Here is a 23,671-nt window from a genome sequence, read left to right on the forward strand (position 1 = left end):
TGAAAATTCTCTAAAACGGCTGGCAGCCAAAGTGTAAATAAATGTTCCTTTTTGCAATCTGTTTAACCTTACCTCGTTCTCTGCCGATATTCTTAAAGGTCCTGTAATTTGCCAAACCAACTTTTTCTAGTATTTGGGATGTGATATGATCTCTATGGTGCCTCAGTAAATGTGAAATAGGAATTAAAATCGTCCACGCATTCCTGCGTTGTCTATGTCTAAGTCTATGTTAGAGAGTCACACTATGGAGGTCTAGATAGCCAAAATACAGTACCTTTAAGGTCTCGCACACCACATCCGCTCGCAGAAGAGAACTCTTGTTACTATCGACACGTAATTGTGAAGATGGGTCCTGAATATATAGGTTTGATTCTAGGATATACCAACTGTCGATGTTCGCTTTGCCTTGATTTCAGAAAAATGCGATTTGCACTTCAAAGTGTCCTGGGATCGCTACAGCAGCTACCCACTGACCATCAAGGGCTACGCCTACTTGTTGGCGGGGGCGGGGGCCACACACAGGGTCACCTAACCTGTGGACGACGAGATGAAGGTAATTTTGACCACATCGCTTTCTCCCCAAAAATCTGAATTTATCGTGATACTTAAAAATAGGCAAATTTCGATGGTATTTAGGGGTACACAAGATAGTTATATTAGACATGGCTTTGGCCTATAAATATCAAAGGATGGGTTCCCAAAGATAATCTGTCAATAGGTTAATTTTTGAATGGTGAATATGCAAGGATTCACTGTAGTTCCTGACAAGAAAAGCCAATGTTGTTATGACCCGACCGGCTGTGTGTTTTTCTTCAGGTCAATGAGGAAATTCTCGTCAAGCACCTTCCCATTTTGGAACCGGGCCTGCATGTGGTCTGCATCGGACGGTTCTTTAACCACGACAGCACTTAGCTTGGTGAGAGCATGGGGGTTGAAAATAGGCCTCAAAAAGGCAACTTTACTGTGAAACACCGAATATCTTTTAATGAATTAGAATATTTTAATTAAAAAAATACAATTGCATAAATAAATACAAAGACTTAAAAGAGTAATATAAAATGTAAACTCAAACACTTACAGGGATCTACACTAACTTTTCCAAAGTGCATAAGTACTCTAAATGTAAACAGTGAAATGCAAGCTGATGTACACGTCGCCAACTACACTTGCCATTCATTGTACAGCTCTATGTGGATACTGTGCTAGTTACACAAAGCTTAGCTTTTTCATCCACAAGCACATTATCGATTGTGTATATAGTTAAGTATTGATGTAAAACAATATCTGATGCTTTATATACTATTTAGATGGCTTGAGTCGGTGCAGCAGCGCGATTAAAACCCGGAAATGTACAGTATGTCTATGAATTTAGATGTGAGCAGTCACAAGGTATGCGGCACCCTTTAGCTCGGCAGAGGGCAGCAATGTTTTCACTTTATTGCAATGTATGACGGTTTCCAATACAAGCGTGCAATATACTGTAAGTTTAAACATTTAACGAATATAAGAGTGCAGCAATGTACGGCAGCAAACAGCAACCATTATACGTCATCAATCCAGGAATGCTTTGCGCACGCAAAGACTGGCCACAAACAAAACCTATTTTTATAACTTACACTGTTTAAAAATAATAATAATAATAATAATTTCTTAAACTTTTTTTAATTGTTGTATTCATTTATATGGAACAGTGCTGTTTTTAATTATCCATGCATCCATCCATTTTCTTCCGCGTATTCAAAGTCGGGTTGCAGGAGCAGCAGCTTCAACAGACTTCAAACCCAGACTTCCCTCCCCCCAGCCACTTCGTCCAGCTCTTCCGGGGGAATGCAGAAGTGTTCCCAGACCAGCCGAGAGACGTCGTCTCTCCAGCATCGTCTGGGTCTTCCCCGGGGCCTCCTCCCGGTTTGACGTGCCCGGAATACCTCACCAGGGAGGTGTTCAGGAGGCGAGATGCCCGAGGAACCTCATCTGGATCCTCAATGCAGAGGAGCAGCGGCTCGACTCTGTGCTTGTTCCCAAATAAAGTGGTTAATCAATATTATTCCAAATTCTGTCCAAGTCACTCGAAGTGACATCATCAGAAGATGACAGCACATCACCTGACACTTATCCTGCCATAGAAATCTAAGCTAATAATCAAATGGCCATCACAGATATTTTGCCACAGCCAAGTGTGTGTTTTTGATATTTTTTTTCTTCTTCAATGCTGCTATTTGTAAATAGATGCCGAACGACTTACCATTGTTCCTGTAAAAGTGACATTTCTATTCTATCCTTAGAGATATGATCTTTATACCAGGTATTATACTGTAACTCCTCGATGGTGACGTATGAAAATGGACATGTACCAGCTGAATCGTAAATGGAGCAGGACTTCAAATGTGTCATCATTCCTTGGTTATATTAGTTTGAATATACATATTTTGCTGTGTGTGTTCTATTTGGGGCAGTGCAGTATTTGATACCAAAATGACTTCAAGGTCAGATGACAAAGATGTGAAAATTATTCCTCTCGAACCCCTTTACAAACCATATCTGCCATTTCGAAATGATTATATAGCAGTTAAATCGATAAATATGATTCAGAATGCGCCTTCTGCTTTTTGCATGGAGCGCCTTCCGGTCTTCGGCTATATCCGGCTCTGTGACGTCACACTTGCCGTACTACCTGTTCCCGTCCTTGTATGGTTTGTCGTATGCTTTAGCGATTTCGCGATGGTTTATTGTGTGGCAGTCGGTTGTACAAATGGTTCAGGCAGCGGCAAGAGCTTCTTTGGCTTTCCAAACGAAAAAGGAATACGTGACCAGTGGATACGGAAAGTCAATCGACAGGGGAAGAAACGCGGCCAGCTATGGGTGCCTAGCAAGCATTCCAAACTCTGCGGTGATCACTTCGAACCGGCGTGTTTTGAGAAGGACTTAGCCGAAAGCATCGGATACACAGGTGTAGTTAGGCAGAGGCTGAAACCAGCTGCAGTGCCAACTATTTTCCCTACGCCCATAGGGACCTCAACCGCCAGCAAGAGGACTAAATCTCACAGCCGCCACGGTGCAGCGGCGAAACGGCGCAGACAAGAGGTGAGGATTTCCTTGTTTATACCAACGACTCTATCATCCCTATTATATATATATACTTTTTTAAAAAAGGCCCACGTAGTACTTTTAACACTGTCGTTTGTACTTGTGCCTATATAGCAAGCCAACAGAAGGGGGCACACAATGTATAGGAATACTGAATTCTATGTACAACCTCGTGCAGTTTCACTGAAACATATATGAATATAGAACACGTACAGTCGTGCTAAAGAATATTGGCACCCATTTCTAGCCATGACTGTATAAAAAGACGCTTTTTTTTCTTGACTGTCTTACCCCATGAGCATGCCTGTTTCAACAACGACAACAAATACTCACTATTCTGGCATTTAGCAATTATAAATAATTTTGGTAATGCTAATTGACCGAAAACAGAAAAGGTTTTGTCTGATTTCATGTCAGACTGTCAACAACAACAAAAAAGCATGTCTCCGTGGCTAGAATTGCAGTAAACGCTAACGCTCGTCGCAGTGTGAAATACGTCACTTCCAGGTCATCGTGGCATGTCGCGGCATATTTGACCTGCTGCTCATTCCACAACATCGTACGTGTTTACAAACGGCTTGTTGTTTTTGATGGTGGTCAATTTACAGTAAATGGATAATAGCAATCGTCCAAAATACCCGCTGTTAGCCCATGTGATTACAAAATTGTTTTTTTGTTAAGCCTCTGGCTATGAAGAGTTTTAAGATCAAGTTCATTTGTAAATAAAGTTTTTATGTGGCAAGATGATCATTTTGTCAACATAGCCTTTAAGATTATTGTTAATGTAGTGTGCAGAGTAATTGTTACTGATTAAGACTACACCATTTAAGTATTAGTTTATTAGAGATGGTGTAGGTGAGGCAGCTATTCCTCATTTTGCAGAGAGCCAACAATGGCTCGGAGCAGTTTGGGCATCCGATGTTTAGTATTTTTATTTTATTTTATAGTGGTCAATATACAGTGCTGTTTATTAATATGTCTAAGTGCAACCATCCCCATCTTAATACATGCTTCAGTCAAATAAAACATCTTTTCTCATTTTCATGCTCCACCCACTGACAGAAACATAAATCGGCACAATTTATGTTTCTGCCAGTAGGTGCTCAATACCCATGGTATTTTGATCGTCAAACATTTATGCAGGACATACAATTTCCTGGATATTGCGCACCCAGGGTCACACTGACTGTGTATACACACACCCACCCACCAAACTCTCTCATCCATGTCTTTATGGACCTTGCTTTGTCTATTGGTGCACACTCATGTTGGAGCATGAACGGGCCATCCCCAAACTGTTCCCACAAAGTTGGGAGCAATAAATTGTCCAAAGCTCTTGGTATGCTGAACCCTTCAGAGTTCCTTTCACTGGAACTAACGGGCCAATATTTTGGACAATTCCATGCTCCCAAATTTGTGGGAACAATTCTTCCATTTCTAACATGGCTGTGCACCAGTGAACAAGGCAAGGTCCATACAGACATGACTGAGAGAATTTGGGATGGATGAAGTTGAATGGTCTGCACAGAGTCCTGACACCAACCTGATAGAACACCTTTGGGATGAATTCGAGTGGAGACTGAGAGCCAGGCCTTCTCGTCCAACATCAGTCTGTGACCTCACAAATGCGCTTCTGGAAAATGGTTAAACATTCCCATAACCACACTTCTAAACCTTGTGGACAGCCTTTCCAGAAGAGCTGAAGCTCTTATAGCTGCAAAGGGTGGACTGACATTATATTTAACCCTTGGATTAGCAATGCGATGTCACTTAAATTAATGTGAGTCAAGGCAGGCGAGCAAATAAATTTGGCAATATTGTGTACATACAGAAAGAATGTCTCCATTTCCAGTCCTATCTATCTACATCAGTGCTCAACTCCTCTGGGCCACTTTCCTGACACTCCTCACTCAGCACAGCCCCCCCCCCCCCCCCCACCACTCGTCCAGTCATAGGCCAATCCAAAATATAAATTTTTAAATCATTCAGAAGTTTACTGGTGTGTTTTGGATTGTCAACTACTTTTTCACACAGGGCCATGTAGCTTTGAACAGTTTTTTCCTCTTAAAATCACCATTTAAAAACTACATTTTATGTTTACTTGGCTTATCTTTGTCTGATGATTACATTTCTTTGAGGAGCTTAAGCAATAAAGTTGGGAAAGTATGAAGCGGGCAAATACTTTTTCACGGCACTGTATATATAAAAAAAAAAAATGTTGTTGACAATTTGCTGGAAATGATGTGTATGCATTACAAAACATAATGCCAATATGAATTTTAAGCAACCCTATACAACCTCTGCTATCTGACCTTTAAACAGAAGCAGAGCAAAGGAGTAACAAAGGCTAAAAAGAAGAAATTGGCCAGAGACCGAGACACAAAAAGCCTGAACTTAGGAGCTGCCTTTCAGAGGTGGAGGGACTTCAGGCAGCAGAGAGGATTCAAAACCGATGCAGAATTAGCAACATTTCTGCTTGACTGGTAAGTTTATCACCTCTTCTTTTTATTTTTAATTGATTGTACATTACAAAAAAATAAAACTACAAACCGATAGCATTTTGTGTTATAGTCACAATCTATTACGAATAAGCCATGCTACCAATGTTGAAACCGCGGCTGTGGGTGTGAGCTTATAATTGACACCTAACGTCTTCTGTCTCCAGTAGGTTTTCTTTCTTGGGGGCAGTGGTTTCTTGCAAACCAAATTAGAGGCAAAAGATGGGGCCAGATAGGTTGATTTATTTTTATTTTTTTCACACATCACTTTACTCATATACACTGCCAGGTCACAGTGACAGTTTTAACAAAAAAAGCTAAAAGTTTGACTTTTTATATTTTATATGCGGCACGGTGATTGACTGGTTAGCACATCTGCCTCACAGTTCTGAGGACCTGGGTTCAAATCCCGGCCCCACCTGTGTGGAGTTTGCATGTTCTCCACGTGCCTGCATGAGTTTTCTCCTGACACTCCGATTTCCTCTCACATCCCAAAAACATGCGTGGTAAGTTGATTGGAGACTCTAAATTGCCCGTAGGTGTGAATGTGTGCGGGAATGGTTGTTTATATGCGCCCTGTGATTGGCTGGCGACCAGTGCAGGGTGTACCTCGCCTCTCGCCCGAAGATAGCTGGGATAGCCTCCAGCACGCCTGCAACCCTTGTGAGGGTAAAGCGGCACAGAAAATTGATGGATGGAGATGTATATATGTGTGTGTGTATATATATATATATATATATATATATATATTTTTTTTTTTTTAATTTTTTTAAAATTGAAAACTCCCTCTAACTCAACATTGTAAACAACTCAAGGTCTCATTCCCGCGCTTTACCCCCCAGCGTTTGTACTAAGGAGGATCGTACCTACAAGCCAGATGACTTGAAGAATCTGAGAGAAAACAAGCTGAAGGAAGAGCTCCAGCGCCGTGGCCTGGACACCAAAGGCCTGAAGCTGGACCTGGTCGAGCGGCTTGTGCCTGCGATGAAGGAGGAAGCCTCGGTCAATTCACCTGGCCGAGGGGCCGAGGAGCAGGGCAACAAAAGCACAAAGGACAAAGATGATAATTGGGGAGAGGGAGAAGAAGAAAAAAGGCAAAAGCAGCAAGGTAAATCATCATCATTAAAAGAAAACTCATATGTTGCCTATCGTGGCTGCCTGGCGAAAACCCCTTATTTCCAAATATGGTCAATGTAATATTTTTTCAAAAATTGATACCATTGGTCCGTCACCACTTCGTCTGTTATTTTTAGGCAATATTACCCAATTCAAAGTGGTGAAAATAGTTTGAGAACACATTTATTTACACCCTTGAACACTCAGAATGTCTGCGAAGCCTCTTTTCTTGTTCTGTGGAAGCCGTCCGGAATATTGTTGTCTATTTTGCAAGTCTGGATGTTTGTCTTAGACAATAATGAGTGAAAATACTAAGGTTAGATACATGTGAGTAGGCTTCTTAAAATTGATTGCTGTAATACTTCCTTCCAGAACCAAGCTCAGTGAGTCATAGCTCTCCATTAAATTTTGCACTTGTAGCACTGGTGCGACCAACTTTTTCAGTTCAGAACTGAAAATGAAATGGGCGGGAACCTAAATTGGATAATTGTGAGTGAGAATTACTGAGCTGAAATAAATTCAAACTTATAGCCATTTACTGATCAAATAAATAAAATGCCTAATATAATAATTAGGGTGAAGGAGCAACAAACCATCAACGTAATTTGTGCCTTTGCTGAAGGTGACACACTGCTCGAGGAAAATGAAGGCAGAGATTCCGGTGGCTGCTACAAGGAAGAGGATGCTGAGCCGGAGGCCGAATGCCACCCGCACGAGAGTCAGCCGGTGTCGTACTGTGGCCACAGTGTGCCGGACTTGAGTGCCAACGCAGACCTTCCCAGAACGGCCGCCATCACTACAATAGCTATCAAACTCGAACCGGACGAGGGGGAACATGTTGACATCAAAAAAGGCGCGTGAAAGTTGAATTACAGACACACACTGGTTTGTAGTCAATTTAAAGCTGTGCAAAGATGATTCGTTTTACAGTTTTAAATTCTTTGGCTTGTCAAAATATGTTCAGAGTGGATGCCATCAAAATGTTATAAAAGCCAGCATAGCTGAAAAGTGAAGTGTCGTTATTAAAGGGACACTGGACAAATTAACGTCAGAGCTGAATGAGCACGCTACCAACGAGAGAGAGGTGCAGAGGATGGCCCAAAGCTGTGCTGGATGGAGAAGAGTCGTGGCCTATGCTCCTCTGCGGGAGGGAGGGAGGGAGAGAGAGAGAGAGAGAGAGAGAGAGAAGCAATAAACTAGATTGCGCAGAGGCATCTTTTAGTAAATAGCTGAGGAGAGGTTTCACAGAAAAATGTCAGGCTTTGAATTTGTGAACTGTGAATATGCAGGGGATTATTGTATTTATTTGATGAGAGCCTCTATTGGGGCCAGGCAGACCAATGACGTTCATTTTCATGAATTACAGAAATGAAAGAGGAGCTCAAAATCGAGAACGCCCTATTGCTAGTCGCCGACGCTGGGTGGACAGAGCCGAAACACAGACAAGATGGAGCCTGTCCGACTGTGGAGGTGGAGACCGAGAGAAGCGGACACTGCGACCGAAAGCGACCGCGTGAGAACGGGGGCCACAACGACAATGAGCACACCCAGAAGAAGAGGTATTCATTCATAATTGTCCAAAAATGAATTTATGAAGAGGAAGTTTCATAGGCAGTACAGACTCATTATTTATTTATTTATGTTAATTGTGGGGGGTGGAGGTGTGTTCCAGACCCAACTGCAATTTGTGAAAATCCGCCATGGAGAGAGATCACATCCAGATTTAATCAGAAGTTTACATATACCCCCCCCCCCTCACTGCCTGAGATGAAATCAGACAAAACCTTTCTTGTTTGGTCAATTAGGATTACCCAAATTATTGCTATGGTACTTCCTGAATGCCAGAATAATTACAGAATAACTTTTTTTTTGGACAATGTTTCATTACTTTCTTCAAAGTCAGACATTTACATACAGTAAGATTAGGCACACCTAAAACACACTGCTTCTTTGTGTAACACAAAAGGAAAGTAAAAAGAAATCCGCTAAGATATCAGGAAGAGAACTGTGGACTTCCACAAGTCTAGTTCATCATTGGGTGCAATTTCCAGAAATGGACGTCTCCCAAATGGATAATGACCCGAAGCATACTGCCAAAACTGGTTACCAACTAGTTTAAGGATAACCAAGTCAATGATTTGGAGTGGCCATCAGAAAAAATTATTGGCAGATCTGAAAAGCCATATTTGAGCAAGGCACTTGTCTCAGTTACACTAGTTCTGTCAGGAGGAACGGGCCAAAATTCCTGCCAACTATTGTAAGAAGCTTGTGGAACGATATCCAAAACATTAAACCAAAGTCATACAGTTTAAAGGTAAAGGTACCAAATACTAATGAAATGTAAGTGAACTGCAGACTTTGAAAAAAGTAAAAAATAATTGTCCCCCAAAAAATCCTCCTTGTTTTTCTGGCATTTAGAAAATAGAAATAATGTTTTGCCTAATTGACCTAAAACAAGTTTATAAATTTTGTCTGATTTCATGTCAAGACAGGATGATGACCCAAAGAAAAACTGTGCCCAGTACGTGCCTGACTGGATAAACAAGCACAAATTTCCTGGAATGGCAGCAAGAAGTTAGGGCAGCGGCACAAAGTGAAGCTTCCTCGTCAGATTATTATGTTCAATAATGTGCGGACAACAACTGTATGCCAACAAGAATTTTATTCATCATACAAGTAAGAAAACACGCACCAAAACACTATGACACTTTGCGGCACTGTCGTAACACTTGACGGGATATGGCATATGGTCGGCATATGTAAATCATAGATCTGCTAAAATGAAACGCTGCCTTATATATACGGCAGCTGAAATACAGTATATATATGTCTGTGTGTGTGCGATTGGCTGGCGACCAGTTCAAGGTGTACCCCGCCTCCTGCCCGATCATAGCTGGGATAGGCTCCAGCACGCCCGCGACCCTAGTGAGGATAAGCGGTACAGAAAATGGATGGATGGACATAGAGTGTGCGTGTGATCGTGATCGTGATTAAAATACGATTAAATGTGCGGGCTCACCACATTTGGTATAATTGTTTTTTTTTTGGTTTTTTTTTAATCATTGAACTTTGTCAAGGTTATTAGCAACACTCTTAACTGTGGTGTGTCAAATTTAGAGGACAATCTTCACTTTACTGGGACTTTAAAGGTTTATAACTACTGGTTTTGTTGGCCCGTCTGTGGCATGTCGCATTGTTTTAGCATTAAGATAGCAGAGTTTTGTAAGACAGTTATAGGGAGAGATGACTCGTAACTTCGAATAACTTGTAAGATAGGGCACTTATAAGTCAAGCTACCAATGTCACAGATAAAAATACGACTGTATGGGAATATCTGCTCTTATTGTGGCCTCGCTGACATGTGCATTCACTTTATATCACTGCAGTGTCCCACTGGATCGAGATGAGCAACCAAGATGAGGATTATGGCGGTGGACCTGGGTGCCGAGCTGCTGGGAAAGACGGTGATCTTCCGTCGCGCAAGGAGGACGAGCTAAACCAGACGCTCGCCAGCCTACTGACTCAAGTAGCCGATCTCACATTCCTCACAGACACGTTAAGTGCTCAGCTGAGAGAGATGAACAGGAAGCCGGTCTCCTTTTCTCTATGCTCCAAAAAGTGATTTATTTTTTCAAAGGTGGTATGCGACAGTATATTAAAACATAATTGTCCGATATAAAGCCGGAAGCTGCTACGTCACACACCGCCAACCTCTGCAAGGAGGAAGAAGTGGACATAACATCAGGGCTTGTGATTTGTTATTAGCTTGTTTTTGAAGCAACTATGTGTTCAATAAAGGGGATTGCTATTAGGGGTGCTCCGATCAGGGTTTTATGCTGCCGATTCCGATACCGATCATCCATGAGTGAAATCTGTTGATCACTGCCGATACCATTCATATGGATGAGCTGTAAATGTTGCAATTTATGTATGATGAGGTGTATAGGCTATATGATCCGACATGTTTGTTAGGGTTTGCTTTGCAGGTCCTGAGCGCTCGTGCAGTGTGAAGGGGGACGCTACACTAGGGGTCGGTGATTATTGGAAAAAATAATAATCACAATTACTTTGATTGATATTGAAATCACAATTAATAAACAATTTTTCATTTATTTTACAACTTTGTAGTTATTTAACTACAAAAACTAAACTTTAAATATAGCTTAAAACAACGACCATAAATTGGTAACAAGTAAACAAATAATATATTAAAATAATAGAAATAAAAAAGCCCTGCAAATGGCTGGTGACCAGTTCAGGGTATACCCCGCCTCTCGCCTGAAGTCAGCTGAGATAGGCGCCAGCACACCCGCGACCCTATGAGGATAAGCGGTACAGAATATGAATGGATAGAAATAAAAACAAAGAAAAATAGTCATGACTAAAAACGTACCAAAGATTTTAGCCTTGCCTGTATTGTCTATTATATGTCTTTTTTTTTTTAAAATCCTCTCATTATTCTGGCATTTAACATATTAAAAAAAATCAGTTTTTGCCATCCTAATTGACCTAAAATAGGAATAGTTTAGTCTGATTTCATGTCACAGTCAGGGGGAAAAAAAGTGTCTTTTTACGCAGCCAATGACTATCTGTGTGACTTGGCCTCTTAGGGGAAGTGGGGTGCGATGCATGCATGGAGCTACTCGTCTGCTGTAAACTTAAAAAAAAGAGTAGAAGAAAGTCATGTTATAATTTCATCTCATTTTTCACAGTTTAGGAAGAATATATGCCTGTGAGCATTGTTCCAAATTAGGAAGAACATATGCTGGTGAGCATTGTTATATTAACTGTCTGTATGTGTTACTTCAGCGTTTGAGAGTGAATATTTAATATTTGTAGCTAAATCCCTCCAGGGATCAAATGCTAATATTATCTAGCCCATCAATTGGGTTTTCCATTAACTGTTAGCATAAACTGCCGATTTCTAAAATTATGTATTGTATTTTATTTAAAATGAGGGTAATTATTTTTGTTGTGCGTTTAGTCTTACAGTGAACTCCAACTGGTGTGTCAATATATGTTTAAATCGCACTCAAATTTGGATTGATTGCCCAGCCTTGTGCTGCACTGCAAAGTACGGGCCGTTTTTTTTTTTTTGTGATAGGCATTTTTTTATCTTGTATTTTTTTTAAATGAGGACGTAAAACAAAAACGGGGCTATTATCCTTAATGTGCAAACAAAAATACGCAACACAGTATGATGGTGAAAGGCAGAGGTGTGAACTCCAGTCATGAATTTGATGACTTTTGGACTCGACAATATCTTAAAAGACTACTTGCAACTCGACGTGGACTGACTCGTGACTTCACTTGGACTACAACCCATTGACTTGAAAAGACCTACGACTTTAACGAAAGTACTGGGGGGGACTTTGCAGCTTTCTCATTCTATAACTATATGTACAATTTATTGCTCTTCTACAGTAAATTATAACGAGTCAAAATATTGCTAAAAGACTTAACTATTTATTGGGTTAAAATGTTGCACAACATTATTGCAAATGAGTAGTTTAATCTGATGCAACAGTTTGTACCCTATGGGCACACCTTGGAAGAGGAATTGAGCAAGAGGTCATTATTTTCACACACTACCTAAAGTAATGGTTTCATTTAATAAAATAAAATAAAAACAGTACAACATAAATGGACAATAAATGTGAAGGTATACATTCCAAGAACCAACTGTTAACATACACAGAAACGACACCAACATTTAATGTAACAATAAAGACATTATTGCAAAATAAATCCACATCACACGAGCAAGAGGTCATTCTTTCACACACTACCTAAAGCAGTGTTAGCTAACACACGGCCAGCGGGCCAGACACAGCCCGTCAGGGGGTCCAATCCGGCCAGTGGGGATGGAGAACACATTCACTGCTATTTTTCAATAAAAGTAATGTTTGTTGCTAATTATGTCCACTGGAGGGTGCACTGACAACACTTAAATGACATCGATGCACTTGTGAAGGCCAAACGATGCCAAATTTCAGGAGCACACTAATATAAAATGGTGTGTATTGTTCACACTACAATTCTGTGAAAATAAATACCTCCTGTAGAAATGTTTTAAGACATTGAATATTCCAAAATTTCAGTCAAAAGCTTCACTTTAAAAGAGGTTGGTTTGTTGGAATCTTTTGGGACCACATCTGTGGTCGTGAAGTCCTTTGAATGTCTCGTGCTGGACCACCTCAAGAGCGTCACAGGTTCCCTGCAGTTTGTCTACCGAGCGAACAGGTCTGCGGATGATGCAGTCAACAGGGGACTGCGCTTCATCCTAGAACACCTCGACAGTGCAGGGACCTACGCGAGGATCCTGTTCGTGGAATCCAGCTCAGCGTCTCGCCTGCCATCTGCCAGTGGATTCACAGCTTCCTGACGGGCAGGACACAGCAGATGAGGCTGGGGGAGACCACCTCATCCATACGCAGCATCAGCACTGGGGCGCCCCAAGGTTGTGTCCTCTCTCCGTTGCTCTTCTCTCTCTACATGAACAACTGCACCTCAACACACTCTGCTGTCAAACTCCTGAAGTTTCCAGATGACACCACTGTCATCGGCCTCATCAAGGACAGTGACGAGTCTGCATATTGATAGGAAGCGGAGCGCCTGGAGCTCTGGTGCGGCCGACACAACCTGGAGCTGAACACGCTCAAGACTGTAGAGATGATCGTGGACTTCAGGAGGCATCCTTCGCCACAGCTGGCCCTCACGTTGTCCAGCTGCCTTGTGTCAACAGTCAAAACCTTCAAGTTCCTGGGAATTACAGTCTCTCAGGACCTGAAGTGGGTGATCAACATCAACTCCGTCCTCAAACAGGCCCAGCAGAGGATGTACTTCCTGCGGCTTCTGAGAAAGCACTGCCTGCCACGGGAGCTGCTGAGGCAGTTCTACACAGCGGTCATCAAATCAGTCCTGTGTTCTTCCATCACAGTCTGGTTTGGTGCTGCTACGAAAAAGGACAAACTCCGACTGCAAAGGACAATCAAAACTGCTAAAAAGATTCTCGGTACCCCTCTATCCACTCTTGAGGACTTGCACGCTGCCAGAACTAAGACAAGAGCGTGCAAAATCCTCTCGAACCCTCTACATCCCGGTCACCGGCTCTTCCAGCTCCTTCCCTCAGGTAGGCGCTACCGATCAATGCAAACTAAAACTAGCAGACATTCCAACAGCTTCTTCCCTCTTGCAATCAACTTCTTAAACACCTAACCTACAATTCCATTGCAACAGGCTGGCAATTTTTTTGTCTTGTGTTTGTTATCACATTTCTGTCGGGCCAATTATACATGACTCGTGCACTCACTGTAGTTGTCTCGCCACGCTGGACTATTTGCATGTGTTGTTGACCAATACTGGCCACTCATGCCAGAGTAGCATCTGCACCACTTGCACACTGACTGAGGCGTATCTGCATCATTTGCATAATCGACATTGTCCCAGATGATCGCACTACTCGTCACTTTAAACTGCTTACATTCTTTGACGTCTCGGCGCCCTTTGCACAATGGTCATTGCACCGGACTATTGCTATATTAGTCATTCAAACTGCTCTAAGTGCTAGAGGACTCTGCATCTTTTTGCACAACTTTAAAAAAAAAAATAAAAAAAATTGTACCGTCATTACCAGATAACTAGCAAACCTTTACTGCTCAGTGACTGTTTTTGTCGATGTCTTTATGTCTCAAATGTGTTCTCTGTCAATTGACTGTCTGTTGTCGTACTAGAGCGGCTCCAACTACCGGAGACAAATTCCTTGTGCGTTTTTTGATATACTTGGCAAATAAAGATGATTCTGATTCTGATTGGCTGTGAAGGTGCAAAAACTTTGATCAGTCTCATATTGTTTTTCATTAAGGTTCAATGCACTTGTTTATCAAATTTGTTTGGTTAAATATGGATTTTAAAATATATTAAATAGACGAATGCAGTGGCGGCACTGTGGACGACTGCTGAGCACATGTGCCTGCGTGGGTTTTCTCCAGGTACTCCGGTTTCCTCCCACAGCCCAAAAACATGCATGGTAGGTTGATTGAAGACTCTAAATTGCCCGTAGGTGTGAATGTGAGTGCGAATGGTTGTTTGTCTCGATGTGCACTGCGATTGGCTGGCGACCAGTTCAGGGTGTACCCCGCCTCTCGTCCGAATATAGCTGGGATAGGCTCCAGCACGCCGGCGACCCTAGTAAGGATAAGTTGTACAGAAATTCGAGGGCTGGATCCTTTTCTTGATTATTCTCATGGAATTGTCAGTAGAATACTCGATTACTAATTGCAGCACTATTGGATGCAAATTCTTATTTCTGACAAGTCCATTTAATTTCACTTCAGAAATAAAGTGAGAAAAAGTAAGTTATAGCATTTTCAGAGAATAACTGAAAACCTACAATCAGTCGGTTTTGAAGGGACAATAAATTAAGCTACCCCCCTTGACAATTGGCTGTGAAGGTGCAAAAACTTTTATCAGTCTCCTAGTTTTTTTTTTATTAAGGTTCAATGCACTTGTTTAAATTGCCCGTAGGTGAGAATGTCATTTTGAATGCTTGTTTGTTTCTATGTGCTCTGCGATTGGCTGGCGACCAGTTCAGGGTGTACCCCGCCTCTCGCCCAAAATCAGCTGGGATAGGCTCCAGCACGCCCACCACCCTAGTGAGGATAAGTGGCACAGAAAATGGATGCTTGGATATAAATGCAGTATATAATATATACATTAAATAAATATTATATATATTAAAATGACTTTAACTCAAAGTGTAGGACTAGCGACTTGATTTGGGAGTTGCATGTCTCGACTTGAGACTTGACTTGGGCCTTACCTGTCTCGAGTTGGTACTTGAGACAAAGCAATGACTTGGTCCTTCCTCCGGTGAAAGGACATTGGTCACTTTGCATTTCTTGCAGCTTTGGCTGACTATATTAACTAAATATTTGATCTATTCTTATATTAGAAAACTAAAATTCCATTTCATGACTGCGTGATCGTACAGTGTTTTAACTAAAGCATTCTGGTACAAATAATATTTTTCCTCGTAATCCATTTTTATTTTTTTTTACAATTCAGTATTGTATTACAAAAGAATCAAGATCCCTCCCATTTACACAGTGTCCATGAAAGCACCTCATGCAGACGCGCACCTTCTCCAGGCTCACCAGCTGCGATGTAAACATGAATGTCCGCAACGGCTGCACTGAATGGGTTGCCAAATACGGTGTTTATGATATACGAAGACGCCGAGTATGACGGCTGAACATATAGGAATCTTCACTTCCGCCTTTTCGGTGATGACGTAACGCGTTGTCACGTCCGTGCGTCCATCGAGCACAGCGAACAATCTGTGATTCGCATTTTTGCTTTTCAGTGTTATGAGGCGCAAAATTCGAATTTTGACTCGCCAATAGCAATGCGAGACCGCTGAATTCGACCCTTGCTTTGCTGGTTTATGTGCAACTGACGAAATGAATGAACGACGGTGTAAAATAAAGACGACAATGAAATTGAATTTGTATTATTTGCTCTGACAACCAAAACATCGAGATGTTTACAGGCATAACTGACACATTCAATATGGCGGACGCACTGACGTATCCCTGCCAATGCCCGGCACGCTCGTTCGTAAATTCAAAGAAAATGGAGCGCGCTCTGCGTCTGAGCGCAGTGAGAGCGATAGATTGAATTTCCGAACGTACCCCTAAGTATTTGGCAGTAATATGTAGTCAATTAGGGGTACGTTCGGAAAGTCAACTCTTATGCCCAAATTCAACTGTCCACGTAAGACCGCCTTGAGATTCGAACCGAGAATCAGTGAGGGAGACGTACTGCTGTGCCTCAAAACTATTATTTCAAGTCATTTATCTTTCATTATTTGAGGAAATACCATGTTTTGTCTGTGACTCAAACGTTTTAATGTGTACGTTTTATCATATAATTTTCCTTAAGAAACAAGATGGCGATTATTGGCGGGCAAGCTCTAAAACGACCGAGTCGTCTTTCAGCAAAACTTTACATCACTTCCTTTTTAAACTGCCGTGGGCTGAAACAATCAACAACCAGTTACTATGTTTTCCTCAAATTTTGCTATTAAAACACCCCAATTGTGTAGTTTAGTGTGAAATCGTTCAACAATAAAGAAAATATAGTATCAAAAAACGAGGACGAAATTTCTAATGACGCAATGTCCGGCCTCTCATGAGTTGGCTGGATGGGTCACTAGAGGGCTGTCGTGAGTCTTTGCTCTCTTCTACTACTGTACGACGCTTTCTGTGCCCGCCAGACTCGCGTCGGAGGAGGTAGGCCACGGCTTGAACTCCATCCACAATTTGACGCGTAACATTTGTTATTCCTGACGCGAACGGCCCAGGGTGTACAGCTTGCATGCGAAACCGATTTACGTTTGCGAATTGCTCTTTATATGCCGCAACGCTTTCAGCTCACGCTCACTACACTGGCCCTCCTTGGGCTGCGCTAGGTAGCTAAAATAGAATGCGATAAACGGGCATTCGAAAATAGCAAACGAGCGGTGTCACGTGTGTTTGTAAATAGTTGATGTTTTTTCTGTTATTTATTGTAATTACGATTCTTTGGCGAAGTTTCCCCTCGTTAGTTGTGTGTTTTCGTAATGTGTAGCCATGTAGCTAAACAGCTACTGTTGGTGTGTTAGCCTAAACGCTCCACTAATGGCGCGCTAATGTATCAACCTTGCAAGTTCAACTCAACACTTAAAATTTCGCAGTGTCTCATCAGCTCGACTTTTCTCTCTAGCATTTATACCGCACGCACACGCCAGGCAACGCGATGAGTTTCGACGTGAAGAAACTGAAAGTAAACGAGTTGAGGGACGAACTCCAGCGCCGCGGCCTGGATGCTAAAGGCCTGAAGGCGGATCTGGTGGAGCGGCTCAAGGCGGTGCTGGAAGAGGAAGCCCTGGCCGAGTCGCCGGGCGGCGCAGGAGACGAGGAGCAGGGCGACGAGGACTTCCCGGACGACGGCCCGGACGATGGGGACGAAACGCAAGAGCAACAAGGTAAAGCACGGATTTACACCTTTTAGAGTTTCCTTAAAAGAACACATGTTGCACGTTCACCATGTGCCAGTCGTTACAATCTTCCATTTCAAAGGGACATCGAGCATGGAAAGAGAGAAAATGTTATATTCCTTGTTAAAATTAACTAAAAACAAATGACAACCATATTGAAAAACATGCATAAAGTGTTTTTATGTTACACCTCTGGCGTTCAGCCAACTTTCCAGTACAGTTTCACTATTAATGAAAATTAATACTACGAAATGTACAGTGAATCCTTGACAGAAGTTACGAGTAGTCACGATTCCCCCCCTGACTTGCGAGCAAAAATTTGAGATGCGACTGTAGCAGTGCAACGTCGTGAACAGTTCTTTAAAAAATACTGGTGCAAAAATAATGTATGACTTTGTGTTTAATTAATAAGCAATTTTCCATGAAGTATCTGAAAATTTGTTTCTCAGTGCTTTCAAAGCTTTAAAAATAACAATGATCAAGGCAAAGAAGCCTGTTAAAACTGCGAACATATACTTTGAAGGAATACCCATTTTCATGACAGTCATTCTGGGTGATCTAAATGCAATGTTCCTTGGCCTTTATTGAGTCAAAAGACACTATATAGTGATGCACCAAAATGACATGTCTGAAACCGAAAATGGGGAATCCAAGGCCGAAAGCCGAAACACACAAATACATTACTTTGCCAGTTATTAGTAAAATTAGATTTTACAGAGCTGTCAAATGTTACAGAACGCCCATATTTTGTTGGGGAAATCGTTGAACACTGATGTGTTCTGGCCGAAACAGTGATTGTTCCGGATATTGGAAAAGAAAGTCCAGCGTCCAACATTACTGGCATACATGCAAATCAGTCGCCTTTCTACGAAATTCATCGCTTTGAACTCAAAATAGGCCATTTACATGAATCGTATAGATCCGATGAGTTTTTCCTTGGGGTGATCCGTCGTCGTAGGCAGTTTAGTACTCTTTGAATGCTGGCAGCTAGATCCATTCCACACACATCCACCATCCGCACACAGATGTAATTTGTGAATATTACTCCGACTAATATGCGCACGCATCGGCCTAAGGTTCTGCCTGTGTGCTCAGGACCCGCTTTGGATAAGTCACAGGAGTTGATGAGACCAGAAAAAAACATTTCAGCCGCATCTGCTGTTAAGAAGTAACAGTACTTTTACTCAGTTACAATGATGTAAATGTCGCTCGCTACTTTTATTTATCGATTATTATTAACTGTTTTGTGTGCGAGGCTGCGACTTATGCATTGGGTGCTGTTTGCTCCAATCCAATTTAAGCACTAGTGACGTTTAAGTCTAGTTCACCAATCAAACCTCGCACAACATCTTCTATCGGGCTTCCCGTGCGTAGGTATTAACGAGATAAGCCAGCCTGGCGGATTGTCGTGCGTACGTGTCCACCATCTTGGGAAGGTTGTGGCAACGGCGCGCCACTCGTGTTTACATTTAGACGAACAAAAGCTTTCATGTATTGTAGTATTTGTCTGGCACTGTCTTCCCAAACGGGGATATTTCAGCCCATTTATAACTTGAGAAAACACCTTGCAGTAAATTGCAGATGTAGTTTTGGCTGTGCATACACACACATGGGCACACAGTAATATCAGAATTTCCACACACACATTTAATTTTTATTTTATTGATGTTCATGCTGTGGTGAAAAAAATCTGAAGATACTCACACTCACTATTTACTCAGTACTTGTAATTATCTCACCGTGTACTTTTTACTCTCAAGTAATTTTTGCTAGGACTACTGTTTACTTGAGTCACATTATTGTCAAGTAACAGTACTCTTACTTGAGTACAATATTTTGCTACTCTACCCACCTCTGGAGCAGACACCCACTATTGCTACTCTTATGTTTAAAGGTCAGGCCAAAGATTTTAAAATCTAGAACCCCTTTACAAACCACATCTGCCATTTCCAATGATTATATAGCGGATATAAAGCAGTTAAATCGATAAATATGATGCAGAATGCGCCCTCTGCTTTTTGCATCTAGCGCCTTCCGGTCTTCGGCACTATGACGTCACACGAGCCAAACAGCCTGTTCATTCGATGTTGTGTGCTATTGTTCCATGCTGTTGTTCCTGTCCTTGTATATTTGTTGTCGTGTGATTTAGCGATGTCACAATGGTTTATTGTGTGGCATTTGGTTGTACAAATGGTTCAGGCAGTGGCAAGAGTTTTTTGGGGGGGGCTTTCCAAGTGAAATTAATATGTGACCAGTGGATAGGGTAAGTCAATCGACAGGGGAAGAAACATGGTCAGCTATGGGTGCCTAGCAAGCATTCCAAACTGTGCTGATCACTTCGAACCGGCATGTTTTGAGAAAGGCTTAGCAGAAAGCATTGGCTATGGAGGGAGAGGCTGAAACCAGCTGCGGTGACAACTATTTTTCCTACGGCCATCGGGTCGTCAACCGCCAGCAAGAGAACTAAATCTCGCAGCCGCCACGGTGCAGCGGCGAAGCGGCGCAGACGAGGCGAGCATTTCCTTGTATATACCCATGACTCTATTATTGTTACTATGCACTGGGGAGTAGGGAAAAAAAGACCCACACAGCACTTTTCAGTACTGTCATCTGTACTTTTGCCTATATGACAAGCCAACAGACACACGGCAAAGACTTTCTGTGCGGCGTGTTATAACGCAACTCGAACGAGGCACACAATATATAGGAATACTGCATTCTATATAAAAGCTTGTGCCGTGTCACTGAAGCATATATGAATATATAATGCATATAGTCATGCTAAAAAATATTGGCACCCAGGGGTGCCATTATTTCAAGCCATGACTGTATTAAAAGATATGCTTTTGACATACCGTCACATCGAGCCAGTGGCCACTCTTTCTGTTGTACAGCTGCTACTTGGCTGCTCGTCGTCGTCGTCACTGTCTGGTTCCGGCCTCCTGTTCGGCTCAAACATGTACGCTTTGATGATGCCAAGTTCAGTTGAGTGCTGCTGTACGTCGAATTCCTCCTCCACGTATGCCAACACGTTGCTCGCCATTGCGTATAGTGTGTAGCGCACTGTGTTTGGCAATTGCAACGTCACTTCTGGTAGCCCTTCTGGTGGATAAAGTAACCACACCCCGGTGTCTTGAGCTTCGGGTATGTTCGGGGAGGACTCGATATGTCTCATAAAACCAAATGTTTAGCTAAAATATGGTTGAAAACTTGCAGGAAGTGACATGCATGTATTACATACCATATAAACAATGCAAATATGAGTTTTAACTGACCCCATAACATCTTTGTCATCTGACCTTTAACTCATTCACTCCCAGCAGTTTCCTGAGCAGGGAACCCCTAGACTGCCAGGCATTTTCGAACAATTTCACTGATTTTCCAAGCCCCACAGGATATTATGTATTATGACGATGTAAACACCGAAACTGCCAAAAGAAAGATCAGACTCTCTTCTTTCATCGGATAAAAAGTTTGTCTCTAGCTTATACCGTTCTTTAGTAATCCGCAGTCAACTATAGGCTACTTTCAGACAAATCTGTTTCGGGAGGAAAAAAAGGCGCTTCAAGCAGAGTAATGACTGACGCCAATATTTTTTTTCGTTAGTGAAAATCTCAAACATCTGAACACAAAACAACACTGAAAAAGTACTTTTGACAGAAAAATAATTTATTTACAAGTATAACTACATAATTTATATTAGACAAAAATGGCCTCACACACTTGCACTTTTTTCCTCCAAATTCTCCTCTACCATTTGCTCAATAGTACAGGTTTTTATTACCTTGTGCATAAAATCTAGCAAAGTTTGATCCATTACTGGATTTTATTCTTGGTGGTGGTGAATGGAATCTTGTGTGGTTGTCATTGTCCTTGAAACCAATCCCTACTTCTCCTTGAAGTCCAACCTGTGCATCTTAGAAACCTAACTATTACCTAAAAAATACATTGTTGAAATTGCTGTCGTGGGATGTGGAGAAGAAAACCTTTTTACCTTTTTTGTCTGTGCTGGAATGGGGGTCGAATGTCTGCTGGGTGCATAACCTGTAAGTTTTAAAAAATACATGCCATTACTAGAGAATACGTTTTATTGATGATGTGTTTTGCAAGGGTAAAAAAAAAACATTACTTTTCTTTGTCGCAATCATACAAGACGTTCGACTCGTGGGTGTTGAATTTCTGCAAGATGGACGAAATGGAAAATTCAAATCAGTACTGGCAACAGCTGTTACATTGTAATGTGAACTCGTCGGACTAAATTGTTTTTATGTAACAAGGATTGAAGGGGGGTGGTTGCCCGCTAAATGTAGCTAACGCGAGCTGCAAACGAGTTACCTTCGTCGGAGGAAGGTCGGGATGACGTTTGGCTGGCTATCCAGACGGAGTTCACTCATCACGATTTCGGATCCCATTTACACAAATCCTGGTCGAGAGACAATCAGCTGGCAAGCGGCTGGGAGGATCTCGCCATATGTATGGGCCGGGATAAAAATTTGTGAAATTGCTCGAAAATGCCTGGCAGTCTAGGGGTTCCCTGCTCAGGAAATGGCTGGCAGTGAACGAGTTAATATTTTTCTAGAGGATGCATAAGGGATTAGCTTTTGAAGTTGGTAATAGCGAAAAATGAAGTGAAACAGACAATGATTTTAGTTAGTTCTTTTCCAGAATGAGAGTGCTCAAACATGGGGATGCTATTCATGTGGCACAGCTTGGTGTAGGTGGAGATGGGCCTGGCTCAAATTGATGGCCAAAACAAAAAAGCAAAGAAATTAGGCAAATTTTATTTTAATCAAAATTTGTACAACAACACTTACTGGGGCGGTGTAAATGTTTTTCTGCGTGAACAAAATAGCTCATTTTGCCTTATTTCCATCTTGCTTAATTTACTGTAATTTCTCGCGTATGATGCCCCCCCCCCAAATTGTAAAAAGTCAATAGTGTACATTATCCATAGATAATCCAGTTTGAAGTATTGTACCCATTTTACTAATTCTGCCTGGGTAATCAAAAATATGAGCACCACTGTGTGTTTTCTCATTTACTAAATAAAAGTAGGACTGAGTTTCAAAATAAGAGCAAGTAAACAAAAAAATATTGCGTGTTCAAATAAAGTTGCTTAACTTCAGAATAATTTTTTAAAAATCGAACAAAATACAGATACTTTATTTTGATCATATGGGTAGAAGCAAAATCATGCATTGTAAAAGAGAAGAAACCGAAGAAGGGTTTCTAGAATTTTGGTCAACTTTGGGGTTGTCTTTTATACATGGGTGCACATTATACACGAGAAATTACGGTATGTTAAAATAAAAAAATTAAAAACTGTAGGGGCCTGGGGTATCCTTTGGAGTTTGCATGTCTGAATAAGTTGCCAAGAGAATTGAAGTCAGGCCCACGTGTCAATGTCTTTAAAGATCAGATGACAAAGATGGTGCATCGTTGCGGCTGCGAGATTTAGTTCTCTTGCTGGCGATTGCAGTAGGAAAAATATTTGGCACCGCAGCTGGTTTCAGCCTCTGCCTAACTACACCTGTGTATCCAATGCTTTCTCAAAACACGCCGGTTCGAAGTGATGGGCCCAGAGTTTGGAATGCTTCTAGGCACCCATAGCTGACCACGTTTATTCCCCTGTCGAGTGGCATTCACTATCCAGTGGTCACGTATTCCTTCCTCACTTGGAAATCATCCGCCGATAATTAGCATTTTATGCTGATCGGCTTTAATTTCTTGATCGGCTCCACAAAAGACATTTACTCCGCATCACCATCGTGCACAGTATATTTGAAATCAAAAGCTAGTTTATTTTTAGCCTTGTCGCGTGTCTTTTGGCGTAGTCCTGTAAATATCCGACGGCCAATAGTTAGCTATTAGTAGCTATATATAAATTTGCTTTGCTTCTGGCATCAGAGGCATCTACATATCAGATAGTATTGAT

General features: G+C 41.7%; 2 protein-coding genes across 6 annotated transcripts in view; both read left to right on the top strand.

The window, feature by feature from the left end:
• The first annotated feature begins 830 nt into the window (after positions 1 to 830).
• LOC133404746 (uncharacterized) lies at positions 831 to 10,743 on the top strand. 5 transcript variants are annotated; one of them, XM_061680946.1, is made up of 8 exons: positions 831 to 916; positions 1,744 to 3,081; positions 5,407 to 5,567; positions 6,425 to 6,690; positions 7,321 to 7,551; positions 8,065 to 8,257; positions 9,187 to 9,374; positions 10,085 to 10,743. In XM_061680946.1, the coding sequence occupies exons 2-7, from the start codon at positions 2,473 to 2,475 to the stop codon at positions 9,275 to 9,277; spliced, it is 1,551 nt and encodes a 516-aa protein (XP_061536930.1). In that variant the 5' UTR covers positions 831 to 916; positions 1,744 to 2,472; the 3' UTR covers positions 9,278 to 9,374; positions 10,085 to 10,743. The 5 variants fall into 5 exon arrangements, with proteins under 5 accessions (XP_061536930.1, XP_061536933.1, XP_061536932.1 ...); XM_061680949.1 differs by having other exon boundaries at positions 9,191 to 9,374; XM_061680948.1 differs by having other exon boundaries at positions 1,802 to 3,081.
• A 6,157-nt stretch (positions 10,744 to 16,900) lies between these two features.
• Positions 16,901 to 23,671, top strand: part of LOC133404744 (heterogeneous nuclear ribonucleoprotein U-like protein 1) — a 64,414-nt gene continuing 57,643 nt past the window's right edge. The window contains 2 exon segments of the mRNA XM_061680944.1: positions 16,901 to 16,990; positions 17,463 to 17,724. Of these exon segments, the coding sequence (XP_061536928.1) occupies positions 17,496 to 17,724 (229 nt within the window). The 5' untranslated portion in view covers positions 16,901 to 16,990; positions 17,463 to 17,495.

Source organism: Phycodurus eques, chromosome 7 (assembly GCF_024500275.1).
Source record: "Phycodurus eques isolate BA_2022a chromosome 7, UOR_Pequ_1.1, whole genome shotgun sequence".
In the NCBI taxonomy this organism is placed as follows: Eukaryota; Metazoa; Chordata; class Actinopteri; order Syngnathiformes; family Syngnathidae; genus Phycodurus; species Phycodurus eques.